Source organism: Pieris rapae, chromosome 3 (assembly GCF_905147795.1).
Source record: "Pieris rapae chromosome 3, ilPieRapa1.1, whole genome shotgun sequence".
NCBI lineage: Eukaryota > Metazoa > Arthropoda > Insecta > Lepidoptera > Pieridae > Pieris > Pieris rapae.
In genome coordinates this window covers 8,935,043-8,954,657 of record NC_059511.1, presented here as the reverse complement: position 1 = coordinate 8,954,657, position 19,615 = coordinate 8,935,043, and the positions used below count along the sequence as shown (strand labels likewise).

At 32.0% G+C, this 19,615-nt stretch overlaps 3 protein-coding genes across 4 annotated transcripts; 1 reads left to right on the top strand and 2 right to left on the bottom strand.

The window, feature by feature from the left end:
• The first annotated feature begins 479 nt into the window (after nt 1–479).
• On the top strand, nt 480–1,717 carry LOC110999319. Its single transcript, XM_022268327.2, has one exon. The coding sequence runs from the start codon at nt 571–573 to the stop codon at nt 1,453–1,455; it is 885 nt and encodes a 294-aa protein (XP_022124019.2). The 5' UTR covers nt 480–570; the 3' UTR covers nt 1,456–1,717.
• Nucleotides 1,451–9,563, bottom strand: LOC110999318. 2 transcript variants are annotated; one of them, XM_022268326.2, is made up of 11 exons: nt 9,239–9,563; nt 8,519–8,662; nt 7,310–7,408; nt 6,518–6,733; nt 5,840–5,992; nt 5,421–5,646; nt 4,343–4,650; nt 3,113–3,236; nt 2,777–2,830; nt 2,126–2,179; nt 1,451–1,762 (listed from the first exon to the last, which is right to left on the bottom strand). In XM_022268326.2, exons 1-11 carry the CDS (start codon nt 9,452–9,454, stop codon nt 1,722–1,724), a joined length of 1,635 nt encoding a protein of 544 aa, XP_022124018.2. In that variant the 5' UTR covers nt 9,455–9,563; the 3' UTR covers nt 1,451–1,721. The 2 variants fall into 2 exon arrangements, with proteins under 2 accessions (XP_022124018.2, XP_045490643.1); XM_045634687.1 differs by lacking the exons at nt 4,343–4,650; nt 5,421–5,646.
• Nucleotides 9,564–9,858: 295 nt separating this feature from the next.
• On the bottom strand, nt 9,859–19,199 carry LOC110999317 (protein inturned). The gene is made up of 13 exons (XM_022268325.2): nt 18,946–19,199; nt 18,544–18,716; nt 18,096–18,199; nt 17,085–17,978; nt 16,113–16,351; nt 15,623–15,713; nt 15,073–15,250; nt 14,710–14,935; nt 14,047–14,143; nt 12,778–12,860; nt 12,518–12,694; nt 11,149–11,292; nt 9,859–10,124 (listed from the first exon to the last, which is right to left on the bottom strand). The coding sequence occupies exons 1-13, from the start codon at nt 19,044–19,046 to the stop codon at nt 10,019–10,021; spliced, it is 2,613 nt and encodes an 870-aa protein (XP_022124017.2). The 5' UTR covers nt 19,047–19,199; the 3' UTR covers nt 9,859–10,018.
• Nucleotides 19,200–19,615: the final 416 nt, after the last annotated feature.

Sequence of the window (19,615 nt, the reverse complement as noted above, 5' to 3'; positions counted from 1 at the left end):
ATGCCAACTAGGGAGTTGTCCGACAAATTTTGAGAGAAATAAGACGTTCAAGGGTTTTATTTTCTGTAAGATTTTAAGATCTTTTTCTTAGAAAATGTGTCTATACAATTTATATTAAGCCTCAAACCCAACCAATACACTAAATTCAATATAAACCCCCATCTACACTCACTACACTTAACTAAAATATCAAAATGCTATAAGGTCGAAAAAAAAATCTCCTGAGCAACAAAATGGTTGTGTTGTGTTGGGGTTTTAAAATGATATATATATAATATTAGTGGTGTTTTCAGTTCGTCTCAGGCCTTGGCATTACTGCCAAGGGGGAATATTCAATATAAATTGGCATCACTGATTCCAATGTAGTAGTTAGTGCCAATGGAGTTGTATCCGGCTAAGAAATAAATTTAAAAAAAAATGTAGTAGTTACAGTCAGTGTCACTCTATTGCATCTGTCATATCTATATGACGGCTGTCAGAAATTATTTACATTTTCTAAGCTTTTGTTATGGTTGAGATATCTTAGGAATTAATTTGCACTTTATTTTTTCTTCAAACAACGCATACAAAATGAGTGTTTCAGTGCAAAGTCCGTCTGTAGATTCGTCTGAAAATTCGTCCCAGTTGGAAAGAATTGAAGATATGGCTGTTTTAAACGTAAAAAAATATGTTAAAGATTTACTGCGCTCTCGCATTTTCTTAGGCCGCTATCTTGAAAGAAGACTTGTAGATCAACGAATTGGCTATCGTGATGTTGTTCTTATAAGTGCCGCTGAAGCAGAAATCAAAAGGGATATGATTGAAGCTCTTCAAAGACTTCGTTCTGTGTATCCATTGTTACATTGGATTGGTATAACGGATTCAAACGCTATAAGTGTTAATGTATCACCTAGCCTTTGTTTGTGGACAGAAATAGATAATCAACCATTCGGCCCATTCTGGTTTCAAGTAAAAAATATCAAGTTCAGAGTTGATGAAATACTAATAACATTAAATTGCATAAGACCTATCACAGACTCATATTTAGAATTAGAACCAATACTAACAGGAGCTACTAAAAAGCCTAAGAAGAATGTAAGCCAAGTTAAAGAAGTTACATCAAATTTAAATGAAAGTTTTAGTGAAATTAAAGAAACATTGAAAAGTGCATTAACAATAAGAAACGCCAAAGAGTTTGTCACTTTTATTTTTGCATTTGTTATTGCCATATTCACAGGCAGTACAGCATTTGTTAATTTCCTTGGTAATTTTATTTTAGCTTTGTTGAGGGAAATATCTATATTAATTAAAAACTCTACTCCTATGCTTTTAGGTTTTCTAGATTTTCTTAGTAAAATTGTTGGTGGGTTTTATATTTTATTAGCTATGCTTTTTAAATCAAATGCTCCTCATCCTCAGAATAAAAGAAGTTTGACTTACCACAATAGAATGGATAATAGTAGAGAATTTGACTAAATAATACTGACATAAGATCTCACATATTTCATTAAAACAATGTCTGTAACATATTCCTTTCAGCATTTAACTGCTTGTTTTTATTTTTTTTATCTCTGTATAATGATATTTTAGAGGGAAAAAGGAGTTTCATAACCCTTATAACTTAGTAATGAAAAAAAGGATGTTTGTATAAAAAAAAATATTTTATTGAATGTTTTATAACAAATGCTATAAGCATAATATATTGCTGGTTTTTATTTAATAAACTTATTTATTTATATGTGTTATTTTTCTATTGGCACCACTATGATTGAAGATCTCATATCTGAAAGTAAAATAAGGATATAAAACTGTAATAAACTAAACCAAAACACCACACCTAAAGATTGTGCAATTTATACCATAAAATCTTGATTGTTTGATAAATAAAACTTTTGTCCCTTTCAACCAGTCTTTTTAGTTTCAACAAAAGTAAGCGAGTTTATGAATCAAAGGTTGGCTGAAGGCTCTATAGTTCATAATGCTCAAGTTTGAGGTAACATGTTCAAACTTCAGCTGTACCATGATTTTGTTAGAGTGCGATTACGTAGTGCATGCTGTACTGTAAAACGATGTGAGGAAACAAGCACGTATCTAAGATATTAAAATGAGCGGGCTAAAATAAAAAACAATCAAAAGAAATATGTACCTTTACTGAATTTTCTTGATTGATTGAATTTATTAGAAGGTTCCCAATCTGTAACTGGATTTCAATTCTTTAAAATGTTAAGTCTACAAGCTACTTACGCATCATCAAATTACTTGGAAAGATTATACTAAACATTCTGTAGAAATTACAAAAAGAAAACTACGGGATTAAATTAAAATAATTGTTAAACCAAAAATATCGGCATTTCTACTTTCTTTCTTTTTTGCTTCTTCTTTAATTGAAATCAATTTAAAAATAATTTTTCTAATTAACATCTAAATAATAATTAAATGCAAGTCTTAATCAATACAGACGATATACTCAGAGCATATATTATACATTTTTTATAATAAAAAATATATAATGTTTGAAAACCTGTTATAGTATAACTATTAGTAAACGTTAAGTTTGAAGTTTATGTCTATTTTTTTTACATACGGACGTTTTGTTAGGTATAGGTAAGTGACAAAGACAAAATAATATAAAAGCGAGTTAGATAACTTATTTTTATAAAGTTATAAGTTTATGGATAAAGAGTTGGCTCTACAGAGTAGAGTTCTCAATGTTGAGTTCGCGCGGTCTTAATTCGGCTGTACGCACCGTTGGATAATTGTATGTATGAGTGCAATAACGATCGAAATATGTTGGTACCTTTACTGAATTTTCTTGATCGATTGAAGTTCTTTGCAGGTTCCCAATCTGTAACTGAATTTGAATTCCTTAAAATGTGCCCACGATCTAATTACGCGCCATTATCAAATCACTTGGAATACTTATAGGTACTAAACATTCTACGGAAATTACCAATATAGATGCGGATTGAAATAAAATTATTGTAAAAGATGAAAAACTAAAAGTATATAATTGTACCTATTAATTGTTTGTAGGAATCCTCGAAAAATGAATCCCCCCCCTCCCTCATGTAATATTCAAACGACCCTTTGTGAAATTTAATAAAAAATCAATTTGGAAGTCTTTTTAACTTACTTTTCCGTCTAGACAAATTCAATAGTTTCACAGGGGACGCGCCCAGTCCTTTCATACTTTTTCCGGTCTTTTTGGAGTTCTTTTTCGGAGGCATTTGAATAGCTTCGTTTTTCTTTTCAACTGGCTGTAAAATAACACGATACCTAATGTATTTATCCCTCTTAGGTCTCATTCATCAACATACATTCCAAGAACAAACTCTCAGTAGGTAAATACTAAACACACACACCTATAAAACGTCGAAGGGATACATTATAGGCGTTTCTTTAAGAGGCCAAGTATTTTTCTTTGGCTTGCAATATGCCTAATCAAAATAATACATTCGAAATCTGCTTAAACAAATTTTTGGTGTCTGATCTCTATTGGGAGATTTTGGGCTATACCTACCGAAAAGAAAAACTCTTGAAGTATTTAACGAAATTTCATAAATACTAAATATGTTAAGTAACTAATTATTATTTTTTTCAATTGTTAGACACAACAATGCAATTTAAACAACTTTATCAACGATCATGCTTTCATCCTATAACAATAAGGATATTAGTAATTACTATATGACCTAATCTATATTAGAGAGCAGTTTAATATTAAATCATCGTGTCGTCTCTCGACTCGTGAAGTCGTGACTTCGAATCACGGCTAAAAGAGTTTCTTTCTAAATGCTAAATCAACGGTGTATGCAAGAGGGCGCCTGCCCAGGAAACCGCGAGCTCAAAAATAAGTATATTGTATAGGTTCTGCTTGAAATCCAAAGTGAGACAACTAAAGACCATATTAAAATTTCAAGTTGTGAGAGTGCAATAAGATGTTGATTCATTTTTGGAGTTGTACACGTTACCAGTGACGAGTAATTTTACGTTAGTACTTAAGACTGTCATAAAAGCAAAGCAATTTTTTTTAAACAGTTCAACAAATTTAAAATTTTTTGGGGCATAGTATCAAAAGATGGAATATTTTATGAAGTTTTATATCTAATAAAGAAAGTGAGTTTTCAACTTCAATAACATTAAACCCTTCTAAATGGGCTGGACGTTATAATGCCGCTTTTGCTTTAAAAGTTCGGTACAAACCGAACGTGGCGATTTTTACTGATAGGTCAATTACAAGACTTTGCCACGGGGCACAGATGGTAAAGTTACGCCACAGACACAGAAGACTGGTCACCCACGTGTCTATATAAAGATTATAAAGTAAGAAATATAGAACAATTGTTTACTCGTAATGAATTACCTTAGTTGTGACATCATTGATGGCGTTTAAGTTAGATTTATTATCCTTTTCATCTTCAGTTTGTTTGATATGTTTCGCCATAAGATTTGTTAACATATTCATAATCAATATATTCATTTCGCTATTATCATATTCCATTAATAAATCTTTAAAGAGCAGTATCAACGCTGGCAAATTCAACACCAACTCATCTTTACCAAAATCAATTTTACTGAAATTGCTTAGTAAGTCTAAATGCATGAAAATCTCATTTATCGTCATATGGTCGCGGGATTCAACCAAATCTTTTATCGTTCTACTGCCAATACCTAAAAAAAATCTATATAACGCGGCTGGATTTTTGTGAACGAATCTAAATCAAAGATGCAACTTGATTGCGCAAATAATCGAAATATGCATACGTAATTTAATTAAAAACATCATAACATTCATTGGCCTTAGTAACTTTAACTGTAGGTATATCGCTTGCCCCGGGGAACAAAGTTGTATAACGGCAATTTTAATGTTTTCTCATGTTTGATTTCCTTGGGTACGGTACGATAACTGTAACTTTGTTTAGAATTTTAGCAAAACATTTTTCTTTAAAAACATAAGAATGTCTTTTATCGTGGCACCGTAATGTGCGGTCTCATTTTTTAACGAAATAAATAACAATCACGTTTAAATCGTCAAATAGGAAAAATAATCAGCAATTTAATATATATTTAAATATGCCATACCTTCTTTTATTTAATAAATAGATTTGATTTAACGACTTCGTTACTTAGAAATTATTGGCATACCCTAACAAAGAATAAAAAATATGACAGCGACCTAAATTTGGTGTAGTTCTTTGAACCGTACTGATCCAAGAAACATATTTACATAGTATCTACTCTTGAAGCCAGAATATTAATCTCCTAATTTACGGAGTACGCATGCTATCAAGTTGCCTCTTAATTGCATCGGCCTATAATTACCTAATCAGTGAAAGTTGGTAATATCTTTCTCCTATATTCAACTTCTGCCCAAAATACATTTCCATATCTATAAGGGCTTATACATTGCGTGTTTTGTGCTCTGTTAACAAGTGTTTTACCTTCATTGGCCGGTTTGCAGATGTAAGAAACATTTGGATTCTTCACAAAGATCGGCCTTAATAAATTCAGTACTTCGTGGAGTGTTTCGATAATTTCAACGTCTAAATGAGACGATCTCTTTCGTAAAACCTTTTTTATATCGTTTGTTATCTTTGAACTAAAGTTCAAGTACCGTCTGCCATCTTCGAACTCGCATAGTTTATGTAAGAACGTCGCTGTTAATGCCTTAAAAGAGAGTGGTGATGAAGTTTGTTATTCACCGAGTTGTAGAACTCAAATGTCAACAATAGGGTTTCCGGTATATACAAAGGCACGTTGAATGTTTAAAAGAACAACACGAAAGAATGGATACTTCGAAAATAAAGAATATTAAGCTTGATTTTGATATTAAAAAAACAAGTTATTATTGTTTACAAACCTGACTGCTTGAATCACCAAAGTACTCATTTTTGCAAGGCCACGATATGCAAACAATAACAATGGAATGTTCGTCGAAAATGCCGCATATGTCTGCGTTGGTACATCCGTTGATTATTTCAATCTTTTCCGGGACCTTTGATTCTAATAGACCCTGTCATACATTATAAAACTACTATATTACAAATTGTTTGGTATTTTAATTGAAATTTTCTTCATTTTGTAATTTACTAGACGATGTTCGATTGGGCGAAACGATAGTTGAAAAATGATCATTAAAATAGACGCAGGAATGTGTCTGATGATTTATAGCCCTTCTTTCATTCAGATCAAAAGATTTTTTGTATAAAAGTATGGTCCTATTAAGAAACACAAATTATTGGATACGTTCAAGAAGTGTATGAACCGTAGCTGTTATCAGGTAGGTATATAAAGATTACTGTCTGCAAAACATACAAAATTACTAATTAAGAAAACGTAAATGCTACGCATGGACAACGTAGTAATATATCAATATTTTAAATAAAAAAAATCATATTTAGTCATAAGGTCTCCCGTCGCTTGTATTTGGTCGGTGTATTTTTTCGCACGGGGCCTTCCCCATAATAGTCCAGAGCCCAACAAATTCATGATCTGCTCATGCTATTAGAATGTATTTGTAGAATTGTTAACCTCTTACCTCATTAAGAAACATAAGAGCATTCTTCGTATATTCACCGCCCATGTATAAAAACTTCTTCAAAATTCTCATATTTTTTACAATCTCGCCAAAACTGTTTGTCGTATATTTTGTATTCTCATTGAAATGAATCACTAGGTCATTGTAGTTTATATTATTCATACAATTACATTTTCTCGTTAACCTCTTGTATACGGAGCAGTCATCATCTTCATACTTAAAATAATTAGGGAATATCGTATACATTTTATTGATAACACATTTTTTTATTATTTAAGCATCCCTAGAATGAGCCCCTCAGTGGGACAAACTATACGCTTATAAAATAGTAAATACATACTTATAAGTAGATAAAACCGAGCGCAGAAAGTTTTTGAAGTGAACTTCTTTAGGCGTATGTAGGTAAAAATTTTACGGAACGATAAAAGGGAGAAAGCGATTGAGAGCGAGTGAGAAAGAGAGATCGAGAAAACATGCGCGCTATTGGTTGATGTTTTAGTTTAGGAGTTACATATTAGAATTTTAGATGGCAATTCTGTCGGATAACGTCTTGTGCAGTATACGCAGATTTTATAATTATTTATAGTCATTAGCACAGCATACAAATGTATAAACAGTATGAATATAGATATACAAATACATCGAATGATATATACTGGTACATTATCATCTATTGGGGCGTTTGCCTTAGTAATAATTAATTTACAAAGAAGTTTCACTTCTGACATATTGTGTACTTTGTACGCAAGAACTTTTTTAAAAATTGTTTATTAATAATATAAGATTACGTACGTCTATAGTGATATTTTTCATAATCCTAGTCTGTAATTCAAGCCGGACCAAGGCTTCGTTTGGAACTATATCTGATACATTTAATTGTGAAGCCGAAATCTGCAAATATGATGGCTTTTTTCTTAAAATCGTAAATTGTGTTCTAAATTAATTAGCTCATTAAATTATTATTTAAAAGTTATTAGTATTTAAATTAATGTTTAAAGTAAATTTACTGGGTATTTAACTAGAAAAATGTTCTACATAATATGTATGCCTTTATTGTGTTCATCAGTATTAAACAATGGAATATTTCAGTTTTAATACACGTACCTACGGACAGAGGCGGCCTAACCGAATGCGAGGCTCCGGGCGGCAGGTCTTAACGAGGACCTTTATCCTTCGCGAAAAGTATGTGATGTGAAAGTAGGTCTGGTTGTTTGGATTAGGTTATTTATTTATATGTTACAGGATTTAGAGGGGCTCACATGATGTTAAGTAATACCGCCCCGCCCTAGGAGACACAGTGCGAGTGACTGTCAAAAGGCTCGCAATCGCGCTGCCGGCCTTATAAGAATTGGTACGCTCAATTCAATTGATATTTGTCATGAATACACATATAATGAATTTTTCAATTATATTTTGAGTTAATAAATTAGTTAACTAACTCTATTTTAATTTACCGTTATGTTATAACATTAATAAGTAATTGAAATCAAATTCAAGTTTCAAATAAAAGTAGTTAAAAATATGATAATTTTTAAAATGTGCTTGGGTTTTTGCACTAGGCCCCTGGAAGAGCGAGGCCCCGGGCGATTGCAATGTTCGCCACCCGCTAAGGCCGCCGCTGCTACATATATAATATAGGTTCATATTCTAATTCGTATCTTACAGGCGCTCATGCCGTCAAGAATGTCAAACATCATTAATAATTAATGATTCTTAATGGGTTTCTCGACTCTTCACCGGAGAGCGACCTATTTGGTGAGCGTATGGCGGTAGTGTAATCTGATTTGAGGGTATACTTGGAGGGTATTAGGGGTTAGAATATACTGTGTTTTATGTTATTTTAATTAATTTTGTATTTTATGTATTATAGTCTATTTTTATTGTGAGTTTAGCCATTTCTGTAATTGAATAAATAAATTAAGAAAATACACTTGAAGCTAGATAAAAAAGTGTCATTTGATATGGGGCATTATGTTCTGGAACTGAGTATAAAAAACTTACTCCTAACAAAGACTTAGGTTGAACAACGCCATCATTGTCAACGGTATCATCACAAATCCGGAGTTTTTTACGAGTTTTCGCATTTATTTGTTCCAATATATGCAGTAATTTCTTCGTACTGTCTTTTAATTTGTGAATCGTGTCCTGAAATTTACAATTCTTTCCAGAATACACTCTTCGTAGTGCTTTCTTTCCGAGGAAAAAAAAATAAAAATAATGTTGTATCAACCGACGGTCATAGGATACTAAGGGTCTGTTTCACAATGTCCGGATAAGTTCCAAATAAGCTATTTATTACTTATTGGTAGGATAAACAGTATTTTTGCGTTTCACGACTGTCAGGTAGCGCTATTTGTCATGAAATACGAAGTATCTTATTCGGAACTTTTATTTTTCGAATAATTTATGTGTTGCATAGCTATTTGGTACTTTATCCATACATTGTGAAACAGGCCCTTAGTCTTCATATCCCACCTGATATCTTTTGTAAGCTTAGATACCCGCTTTATTGATAAACTTTGCGGCTTTTTGCAAGGCAAATGCATGGTTGTAATGCCCCAATTTATTTCGATTGCGCACCAAAGTACAACTTATTTCTTCTAGTAAGTCTCTTAACTAGCTAGCAACAGGTGAGAAACAGATTGTGTAACACACATATTAGACAAATACGATCAAAAGGTGATTGTGTGTTTTGCATAAATTAAGAGTCATAAAAGTTACCAGTTTGACATGACAGAAGTCTTCTTTATGAGAAACTCTCGGAACACTAGTGCAATCGTAAAATTTTTCCTGATTCATCCCCTTTCCCATTGCATAACGGTCGAGCGTCGAGCTGGTTAGCTTATTTATATTATTTAAATACGAACTCTGCCCCTTCTTTTCCAAATGGAACGAGAAATTTGAAGAGTCGTCATTTTCACTATCGTCATTTTTCATGTGTATATTAAAATAATCTCATAAATAGTTTGACAAATTAAAAATATGTATACGGCATGCTTAAATTTTGTATATAAAGATTTTAAATTTGATATGAAATTGAGATATGGCGGAGGTATGACGGTATGTCAGGAAGCCTCTATATGGAAATCTAGATTTTGTCAAAATCATAGAGAAATTGACAGATTAGCTCTAGAAGCATAAATTACTTTGTCAAGTGTTCTAAAATTAGAAAAAAAACTGTGTTAGCTACAGTCCTTTTAACAAATCGAACTAATTAATGTATACAGAAAAAAAAGGAAAATAATGTTGGTCCGTATTCTTGATACTCAAAAACATACATCGTTAATTAATTGACATGTTATTTGGGCATTTAAGGGCGGATAAATCGAATAAAACAAATATTCTAAAAATAATTTAATCTTTTAAAATACAAAAATATCACGATTATAAATGGACGGATATGTACTTAAACTGCTGCAATCAAGGGAAATGTAAACATAAGACGAAAACTATTTGTTCTCTATCTCTCTCGTTTCTCTATCTTCTCGGCAAATAGATAGATCATCCAGCATAAGACAGCAAATACGCGATCTCAGTGAGATCCTGTGGGACGGAGTCATGATAACAAACGTATAACTCTCGAGGCTCCGGTTCGCTGATAACCCGACTGAAACCAATTATTCATTTATTTCGGCTAATTATAATTTTACTAACATATTTATAAGTACTCTACTATTAATATACGGACTCATAATGGTCTGTATTAAATGATTTCTATTTTATTTTTTAAATAAGTCAGGGTTTAATTAAAGGGAGTAAAATAAAGTTAATATTCAGGTAATGTATGGTGAGATAATGCGTTTTACGTTTCAATTTATGATACGGAATGATGACGCAGGCGACTATTTTGTCAATAAAACACGCCTCATTTTCATATTTCCTTTTGAATCTGTTAAAATTACTGTTTCTAAAAATTTCAGAAGATATTCCAGAAAGTCTGTGTTAATATCTTAAATTGTTACAAATCAATCCAACCATCTCGTTGGATTGATTGAATCATCCAATACTCCATTTACTTATGTTTTTAAATGAAACAACAAAGTTGTCTATAAATCTTTAAGTAGAACTAAAGACTTTTCTAAAGACGTCTGAAAGTATTAGATATAGTTTGAACATATCTTTATGTCTATAACATCGTAATTTGACGATTATTAAAAAAACCTAATATTTGGGATTGATTCGCTCCACTTCAAATATTTAAGCCATAAAAATGGCTAAAACTTGCAGTAAAAATATTGGTGGAGAGGTTCTTGCCCACTCCATGCCTTTGACTTGCGAACTGGTAGTAAATGTAAAAAAAATTGGCGATTAAAAAGAGTGGTGGAGAGTTTATAGCCAGTTCTTCTCTTCCGTTCTACGCCCTTGATTTGAGAACTGGCAGTAAATGTAAAATTAGATACATTTAATATTTCTTTTTTTTTGACGTTCATAAGTGTACATTATGTTAGCTACATGAATATATAATAATAATAATTATTATTATTTGCAAGAATATGATACAATAATGTTTTGGTGATGCAATCTAATGTTATTCATCATCATATCATGCAAAACCATGATTTTGAATTAATTTGAATTAATAAACATATTTTGAGTTTGAGCCTAAATGTTAATTCTGTCAGTTAACTTACCCAATTACCCAAAAGGAGTAAGGTTCCTGGTATTTTTTAACTCCACATTCAATCAACACTTTGTGCGGTACATCGAATAACAGGCCATGTTCTTTGACCCCGACCAACATCTTGTTTACTGAACGTGTTTGGTTCTTTTTAAAGCTGAAAATGTAATGTTTTATTGAACTTTATAAAAAGGAGCACATTTCTCGTAGCATCAAGTCACATGTGGTATTTTAAGTATGTCCATATTATTTATTAACTTAAATAAAGGACCTGGATGACCGAGCTTAGTTCGGTATTTTTTTTATAAATCGTGTTTTTTGGAAATTTTATTTAAGTACGAATTACATACTAATAATATTATGAAATATGAATATAATTATCGAATAAAGATAATTATATTCATATTTAAGTTTTTATTTGACAGACATCTTTAAACGAGCAATTCTATGTTTAAGTTGATAAAACACAAATAAAATGACATTTTCTAGATTCCTAGCTAAATCGATTTATCGCCCCCGAAACCCTCTGTATACTGTTTCATGAAAATCGTTGGAGCCGATTCCGAGATTCCAATTATATATATATATATATATACAAGAATTGCTCGTTTAAAAATATAAGTTAAGATAAGATAACAACAAAAGGTATTCTAAGAAGTAACAGATCAAGTTTCACCATAATTGGTGCACTAGTTTTAGTGATATTTGTCTGTAAATTTTTAATATGTTACAGATTTATAATCATTTAAATTCTTTCATAATTTTTCAGCGACGGTACTGTGTGGATATAGATAGATATGCGCGGCCTATGCATATCTAGATTCTGAGATTTCTGAATTTCATAGTTAGCACTTATGACATGACTCCTACTTGAATTCGTGTATGGGGTTTTTAGTAATAATTTTTTTGATTTTATTAAAATAATTATTTTGATGCAACAATAAACTCAAGATCGTTTCTATAAATTTTTAAGGTAATTGATTAATTCATTACTTTACTTGTTTTTAAAGTGATTTTCAATATATTTTAAAGCAACACAATGGAGTTTTGACACACGCAGACTCTCAATAAGTTGGAAAAAAACCGGTCCCTTTCAAAATACTCTCAAATAAAAATCAATGTTAATAATTAAAAAAAAGTTAATTATTGGTTTCGTCTGTAAAGCTCTAGTTCACCAATTTTAAGCCCGGGCTTCCGTACTCTATTATATGAAATATTTATTTACAAAAGTATAGACCTGTCAAATATTTTTTTTGGAAATTCTTTGGAAAATCTTCTCGAAGTCGTTCACAAAAAAAATCTCAAAACAATAACTTGTGAATAATTTACTTGAGACTTCCCTCGTGGATATTTAAATGCTTGTTATTTTGAACTCTGGTTACCTGATGCCATGCTGTAACAGTTCATGTATCCTCTTACAGGCCGTACGAAACGTGTCAAGTATATATAAATAGAGGGCGCCACTCTCATCGATAGAAGTGACTGGAGCCAACAGAATCCCGCGCTCACATTCTATATTAATATAATGAAATAATACATTTTCTTCGCCCGCTGTTATTCTGAAAAATAGCGCACAGCGCAGCGCAAAGTTTTATTAAAAACGTATTTTTTTTAAACTTAAAAATTTATTTTATTAATATACCTATGCACAGTAACTTTATCCAATTCGCTGAGCAAAGACTTTCTTATATCGGAGACGTCGATGTTGCTTGATCTGCTGCCGTCCTGAAATATTGTTATCTATTAATATATTTTTCCTCACATATATTGTAATTTATCGTAATTAGTTCTGCTTATATATTTTTATTTTTATAGGTTAACCTTTTTATTGGCTTTTAAATTGTTGTCTATAATTATTTTTATTTATTATTATTGCTATATTTTCCTTGATTTGTTTTATTATATTAGTTATAGTAACGTTTGTTTTAAGTTTTCTTGTTTCTTTTTGTTGTTTTTCATTTTTTGTAGTCTACCCTCTGTTGGTGTTTCTTTATCGTTGTTTCTCATTAGGGTTGCTTGGAAGAAATCGCTTGTAAGCGATAAGGCCGCCCTTTGCCTTATATCTTTTGTAACTGTTTTTTTTGTTATGTGTGTGTGTGTATAAGGCAATAAAGGATAAATAAATAAATAATTTAATTTAACTTCTAGTACTGAATAGAATAAAATTTGTTCCATAGCATGGAACAAAGAGAGAGAGAAGGACTTAGAGACTTTAACTTTAAAATTAAAGGCTATTTTTATTTTATTTTATACTGAATATACCATTTATTGAAAAAAGCTATAACACTGAATTAACGTGTTAACACAGTACACAGCTAGTAAAACATCACAAGCTAGAATAAGTATTGAAAACACAAAATATCTCTGTTTGAATTAAGAACTTCAAATTACGTTTGTTATTTACCGGCAAGTAAGTATTTGATTGACACATGATCAATCAAATTTAAGCTGTCTCCTCTCAATGTCAATCTGTCAACCGAATAATTTAGGACAACTGTCACGGAACGAAAAAGAAGTTTCTTATTTACAGTAGAACTCCAATTATCCGAATTAATGGGGACCGGGACCCATTCGGATAATCAAATATTCGGATTTTAAAAAAAATTGCCATTGGAGAGAATAAAAGCTACGTTTTGATATTGCACTATTTTTTGCAATGCGCCGGAACTTTTCTTAACTTGCTACACACGCGGGGGGAAGTCAGTGTAGGTTGCAACAACAATGGCAAGTTAAGACAAGTCAAGTCAAGACTTGACGCGCAAACACTGGCTTCGCGGGGGGAAGAATGACAATTTTTTGGGATTCGGATAATCGGCGATTCGGATAGTCGGAGTTCGGATAATTGGAGTTCTACTGTATTAAATTGCTCACGTGATTAACAATCGAATAAAACTAGTCGTATGGATGTTACCTGTTTATCCCAATCGGAATCTGAGCCTGAAGATTCTCTCCGACTTTTTTGTTCTCTATCCGCACGTCTCCCCATTATCCGATCGTCGCTGATTTCACTGGAATATAATAAATTATTTTTATATTTATTTATATAAATAATTTAAAGTTACTAGCTGCATCCTGATGTTGCTTGACAAAGTCAGAGATTGATACATACTCTGTTTGATGGATCGCGGGTGTGTTGCAGGCCTTTGAGGAATCAGAAGCACTCAGGTTGCAATGATAGATATTGGAGGTGATACGAAAACTTATTTAAATTAAAAATATAGACGGAAGAATGTTAGAAAATAATTGTCATGTCAATTGTAACAAATTTAAAAATGGAATGGAATTTACCTTTAGTCAGGTCATCTCATTTAAACACAGGTTTAATGCAATTAACCAGAAAGAGACAAATAGACCTTACAAGAACGATGACACTGTTTTAAAACACATTCAATAGACTAAGCTAAGAAATTGAATAGACTAAACAGTCCAGTCAAATCAAGTTTTTTATCTGTGTTTAAACTTAGAAATGCTTCGTCACTTTCTGACAAATTGTGTTTATGCTGTTATGAAAAGAGAAGAGAAGATTGTTTATAAATAAAGGAATTAGTCTATTTTAAAATTAAATAATTCTCACCTAGTACTCTTAAGACTTCCAGAATCTTCGGAATAGCTGACATCAACACTAGAATGCCGGTATTTGTTTGAATACCATTGTGAATACAGATTATGATGGCTTGTACTATGGGCACTTTGTATGTCGACCGTGTTAATCTGTTCTGAGGAATTGTGCCTCCGTTTTATATCGAGTTGAGATTTTGAAAGCTTTAATGTCGCTGATCGGATGATATCCGATTTTAATGCTGAAATATAACTCATATAAAATGTATAAATTTTATTGTGGAAAAATAAATCTAGGAATTTTTTTTATGTATACATAAAAATTTTTGTTTTTACTCCGTATTTCTACCTACGTTATACAGGTTTGTATAATACTTACAAATATCCTTCTTTCTTCCCTGTTTCGTTAATTTTTCTGGCGATAGTTGTAACTGCGGTTGAGTGTTGGATTTAAACCAGGCAGATAAATATCTATCAAGTCCAACGTCAAATAATAGTTCCACGCAGCTCTCGCATTCTTCTACGTAGAAAGGGGACGGTGGGGCTACGCCTATTGCCTGAAAATGCAGTGAAAGTGCATTTATTAAATGGGAAAGGTGGGGTTATGCCCATTGAGACTTTTTACCATGCACCACCATTATGTGGAACCAGCTCCCACTGAAATATTACTGAACCAATGCGACTTAGAATCCTTCAAGAAAAGAGCGGTCCAATTATTTAAAGGCCAGCAACGCATTTGCGCAATGTCTGAGTGTCCACGGCCGGTTTCAATGAGGGGATCCTACTGCTCGTTTGCCACCTGTTCTATAAAACTATAAATCAAACTTCGGGTAGATCCTGTGAAAATCTATGGACCTGGTTTCGTACACGTTGTCTTTAAGCCGATATATACGTCCCGATTGCAAGTGTTAAGGAAATACATTACTCACGTCTTCAGTGCAACCGCCAGCCTCCATTAGTGTTGCCAGTATAAAGTTCCCCTTCCCAACAATTAGGAGAAACCATCTTCCATCCGGTATCCTGCAATTATGTTCACTTATTTATTCGAAAATTAAATTACAAGTAGTTAATTTTTTATCGATTTGGTGAATTATCCAAAGTAGAAGCTTGGTCTTGCTGTCAAAACAGTCAGCTCCTAGGGCTGCTATATATGTTGCCCACTAGCTCGTACGAAAGGAAAACATCTGTGTCAGGCACAAAAGACTGATCATCTACCGACATAAAAAAAAACAATCACGGAAGAGATACTGAAATCTGAGGCCCTGTCTTAAAGGGTTGTAGCACCAATGGTTGCTACTTTGTTGTTCGGTTTTCGTTTTATACTCTGGCAATTTGGTTCATGGACGCGTGTGCTTGACGATTATTAATAAAGTATTTGTTTACCAAAATATCGTTGATTTTTTATATATTATAACATACCTATACTCTTGAGAATATTTATTTTGATTTCTATGTTCATTAATAAACACCTCTCTCCAAAGAACAAGCTTTTCGATATCTTTCTGAACACTCAATTGTAGAATGCCATTTAATTTTAGATAAGACGTAATTTCTATTAAATCGTTGTCTTGTAAGTGTGAACATAGTAAATGCCCAGAATAGAAAAGACAAGCGCCAATGACAGTATACATTCTTTGAAAGTTTTCTACGTCATCTGTCTGAAAAAAAAATATTTTAGGCATTATACGCCCGCTGCATGCACGAAAACGTACGACACATTGTCCCGTTACGCTCACTGTACGCTTGCGTCGCATCTATCTCTTTTCCACTCGATTTATCTATGCGTCCGATTTACTCCTTTGTATCCATAAAAATCGTGGTTATTCATAAAAGTATGCAATAATTTCATCAATGTTTTGTTAAAACGTTGTCACGTTAAACTATCGTTCATAAACCGACTATACAGAAAACTTTTCCTAAAATAAGATTTAAGTCAGTATCATTAGATTTTTAATATTTTACTTAAGATGATTATCGAACCAACTTAAAACTGCCTTTATAGTCTAATATTATTTCAGATAAAGTGTTATTTTATCTGAAATAATATTACAGTGGTAATCTCGAGATCTAATGAACAGTGAATGGCTATATATTAATTACAAATTTTTTTTTCAAAGACGGAGCAAATATTGTCGAACGCAAACTTTTATTAGGTATGCTGCCTTAAGATAAGTTCTAGAAAAAAGTTGTCGAGTATCATAATATAAAAAAAATTCAGCGTAACCATATTCTAAGGCGTGTCTATCTGTATGTATGTTCGCGATAAATGAAACAATTACGGCACCTAATTTATTGCGGTTTTCGAATAATTGAGGAAGATTTAAATATTTTTTTAAGATTAACGTTGCCAAACCTGGCAGTCGCCAGCTAATAATAAAATAAAATTCCTACCCATTCTCTATAATCAGCAGCCTCTAATTCAGTAATAGCATCATCAACCTGAATTTTCACTTCCAACGGTAAGGATACTGCATGAGCACCAATTACTTCTTGAAAATTCCCACTTTTCTTATCACCAAACAACAAAGTCGCAAAAATACGACAAAATATCCCATCCAACTTTTCCACATTTTTTGGTTTGGTAAAACATGTTTTTAAAGACCCATATAAAAACTCTAGTGTTCTTACTATATCTTGTATAATTCGTTTAATACAAAACACATCTATTGCGGCGTTTGGCATTGCTATCAACATTAAGTCTCCATTGTGTGACTTGTATGCAACATTAACAAGTGTAGAGTTATGTAAAAGTGTTGATACAAGTGGTTCACTTGTTCCGAGTGATTTTGGGGCTAAATGGTTGAGCGTTACATAGGCACCTCTTGTGTTGTAAAGAAAATTGTTATTAAGCGGTCTCGGATAACAATATAGGACGCCTTTGTCATCATTATTCTGGAATTCCACGTCATTACAACAAATGTACAGTATAGAACACAGTGATTCTTTAAGAATATGAGTAACTGAATTATCTGGTGCACTTTTCAGTAACTTTTCAATATCAATGTTATGCCCTTCTGAGACTACTTGGAACATTAGTCGTGGATTCTCAACGTCTTCATTCACCCGCTGAAGAATATTATTAATGTTATATGTATTAACATCAATTCCATTTATTTTTGTAAGATAATAACCTAGTTTTACTTTTGGTGTATATATTGTCTTAGCTTCCGGTAGAAAGTCGGCAACAACTAATGTTTTGCCATCTTTGTGTGTCTCTAGACTTATTCCAAATAATTTTTGTATCTGACAGTTTTTATCGCTTGTAAAAATCATACTTTTACTGACCTGAAACAGGTTAATAGATATATATATATTAATGATTTATACAATTCAAAATCCAACTATTAGTTAACAAATTATCTATATGATTGAAATGATTTTAATAGGAATAAATATACGTACTTGTATTAACACTATTTTGTTATTTTCTTCAGGGTCTATCTTTTTGGCAGCATTTATACTTTTATTTCTTGCTTTTTTTGATTTTAAAGCTCTGAAAATTCTACCTGAAGAAGAGTTTTATATTTAGATTACACTATTTACTATATAAAGATGTAGAACCTCAAGTGACTTATAGGCAATACTGTAACAACTATTAGTAAGTCTATTTTATAATCAAACTTACAAATCATTTATTTACTTATTTATTTAAACTTCGTTGCTAAAGAAATACAAATAACACAAAATATATAAATTACAAGGGATGCATTGGGCGGCCTTATCGCTAACAAGCGATCTCTTCCAGGCAACCCTAGTAAGAATAGAAATAAATAAAGTGTGTGCAAAGCATTTAGTGCTTTGGACCAATATAATTGGAGTTACCTAAATGGTAGTGTGTCAATTTGTTTACCTTTGGTGGATCTTCTAGTTGATGATCTTTTGAAGTCAGTTCTTAATTTGAAAGTGTCGCAATTATCAAGTAAGGCAGTCTGATTGTCATCTGATACCTCAATTCCTGGTTTCATTTTAATGTAAGTTAATTCTCCATCTTCGGCCACATCTGAATCCCATTCTGGTACCGAACTGTACAGAGAGATTGAACTAATTAATTAATTGATAATATAAATAAAGCAGGTTTTTTTGGTGAATGTGAGTAGGTACACATTACAAGTGATGTTGTTAAACCTTTATTACCCATCCGCAAGATTTAAAAAGCAATAATTAAACTATTTACAGATTTTAAAATGATTGCCTCTTTGTTCTAATGTATTATAAACAAAAATAATTATCGGAGTCACAGGGCAATCCCTACCTTTCAGAATCACTACATTTAGAGTCTTCAGAAGATTCAGTCCAATCATTATCAGAGTCACAGGGACTTTCATATGGTAACCTATTTTTATAATTATTCATATTTTGCTTGTATAAAGTTTAATAATAAAAATATATTTTGTTAGGTCCTAAGTATATTATTAACCCGGTGATTGCGTTTTCTTAAAGTTTGTTTGTATACTTTCATTTTTGCAAACGGCGATGTTGCCAAACTGAAGTCTCAAACAAGTACCTACTACCTCCGAAGTCCGAACTCCAAAGTCAGGCGAACAATTAATAATAATTTTTTCGTGCTTGCACGTAGCGGCAACGTCGCTATAACTCCATTTTCCCGTAGTATGACCAGTTATTAGATAATTTTCCAAGTTTGTGGTTGATGTATATTATTAATACTTTTGTTTAATATTTGTACAGCATGATGCTTTATAATCGTCAATTTTAACTATTATGTGAAAAAATATTTGTCAGTTAAAATATAACATTTATTTTTATAAATTACGGGCACAATATAATGCCTGCTTACGCAAATTCGATAATTCCAGAAACTTGCGAGAATTACAAAAGAAATTTTGCGTAACTCACTAAAATAAAAATATTTTTTGTTGTAAACGGGTTTCTATTACAATCGTAATTATATAAACATCTACGGC

What these genes read in the sequence shown, in the direction of transcription:
- LOC110999317 (XM_022268325.2), bottom strand. Translation starts at nt 19,046, where the DNA reads ATGAATAATTATAAAAATAGGTTACCATATGAAAGTCCCTGTGACTCT. An exon ending in AACTAGAAGATCCACCAAAG is followed by an intron (nt 18,200 to 18,543) that starts GTAAACAAATTG and finishes ACTCTTCTTCAG; the next exon opens with GTAGAATTTTCAGAGCTTTA. An exon ending in CTGGCGGTTGCACTGAAGAC is followed by an intron (nt 15,251 to 15,622) that starts GTGAGTAATGTA and finishes CTGCATTTTCAG; the next exon opens with GCAATAGGCGTAGCCCCACC.
- LOC110999319 (XM_022268327.2), top strand. Translation starts at nt 571, where the DNA reads ATGAGTGTTTCAGTGCAAAGTCCGTCTGTAGATTCGTCTGAAAATTCG.
- LOC110999318 (XM_022268326.2), bottom strand. Translation starts at nt 9,454, where the DNA reads ATGAAAAATGACGATAGTGAAAATGACGACTCTTCAAATTTCTCGTTC. An exon ending in GAATTTGTCTAGACGGAAAA is followed by an intron (nt 2,831 to 3,112) that starts GTAAGTTAAAAA and finishes ATTCAAATTCAG; the next exon opens with TTACAGATTGGGAACCTGCA. An exon ending in ATCAAGAAAATTCAGTAAAG is followed by an intron (nt 1,763 to 2,125) that starts GTACATATTTCT and finishes TTTTACTTTCAG; the next exon opens with ATATGAGATCTTCAATCATA.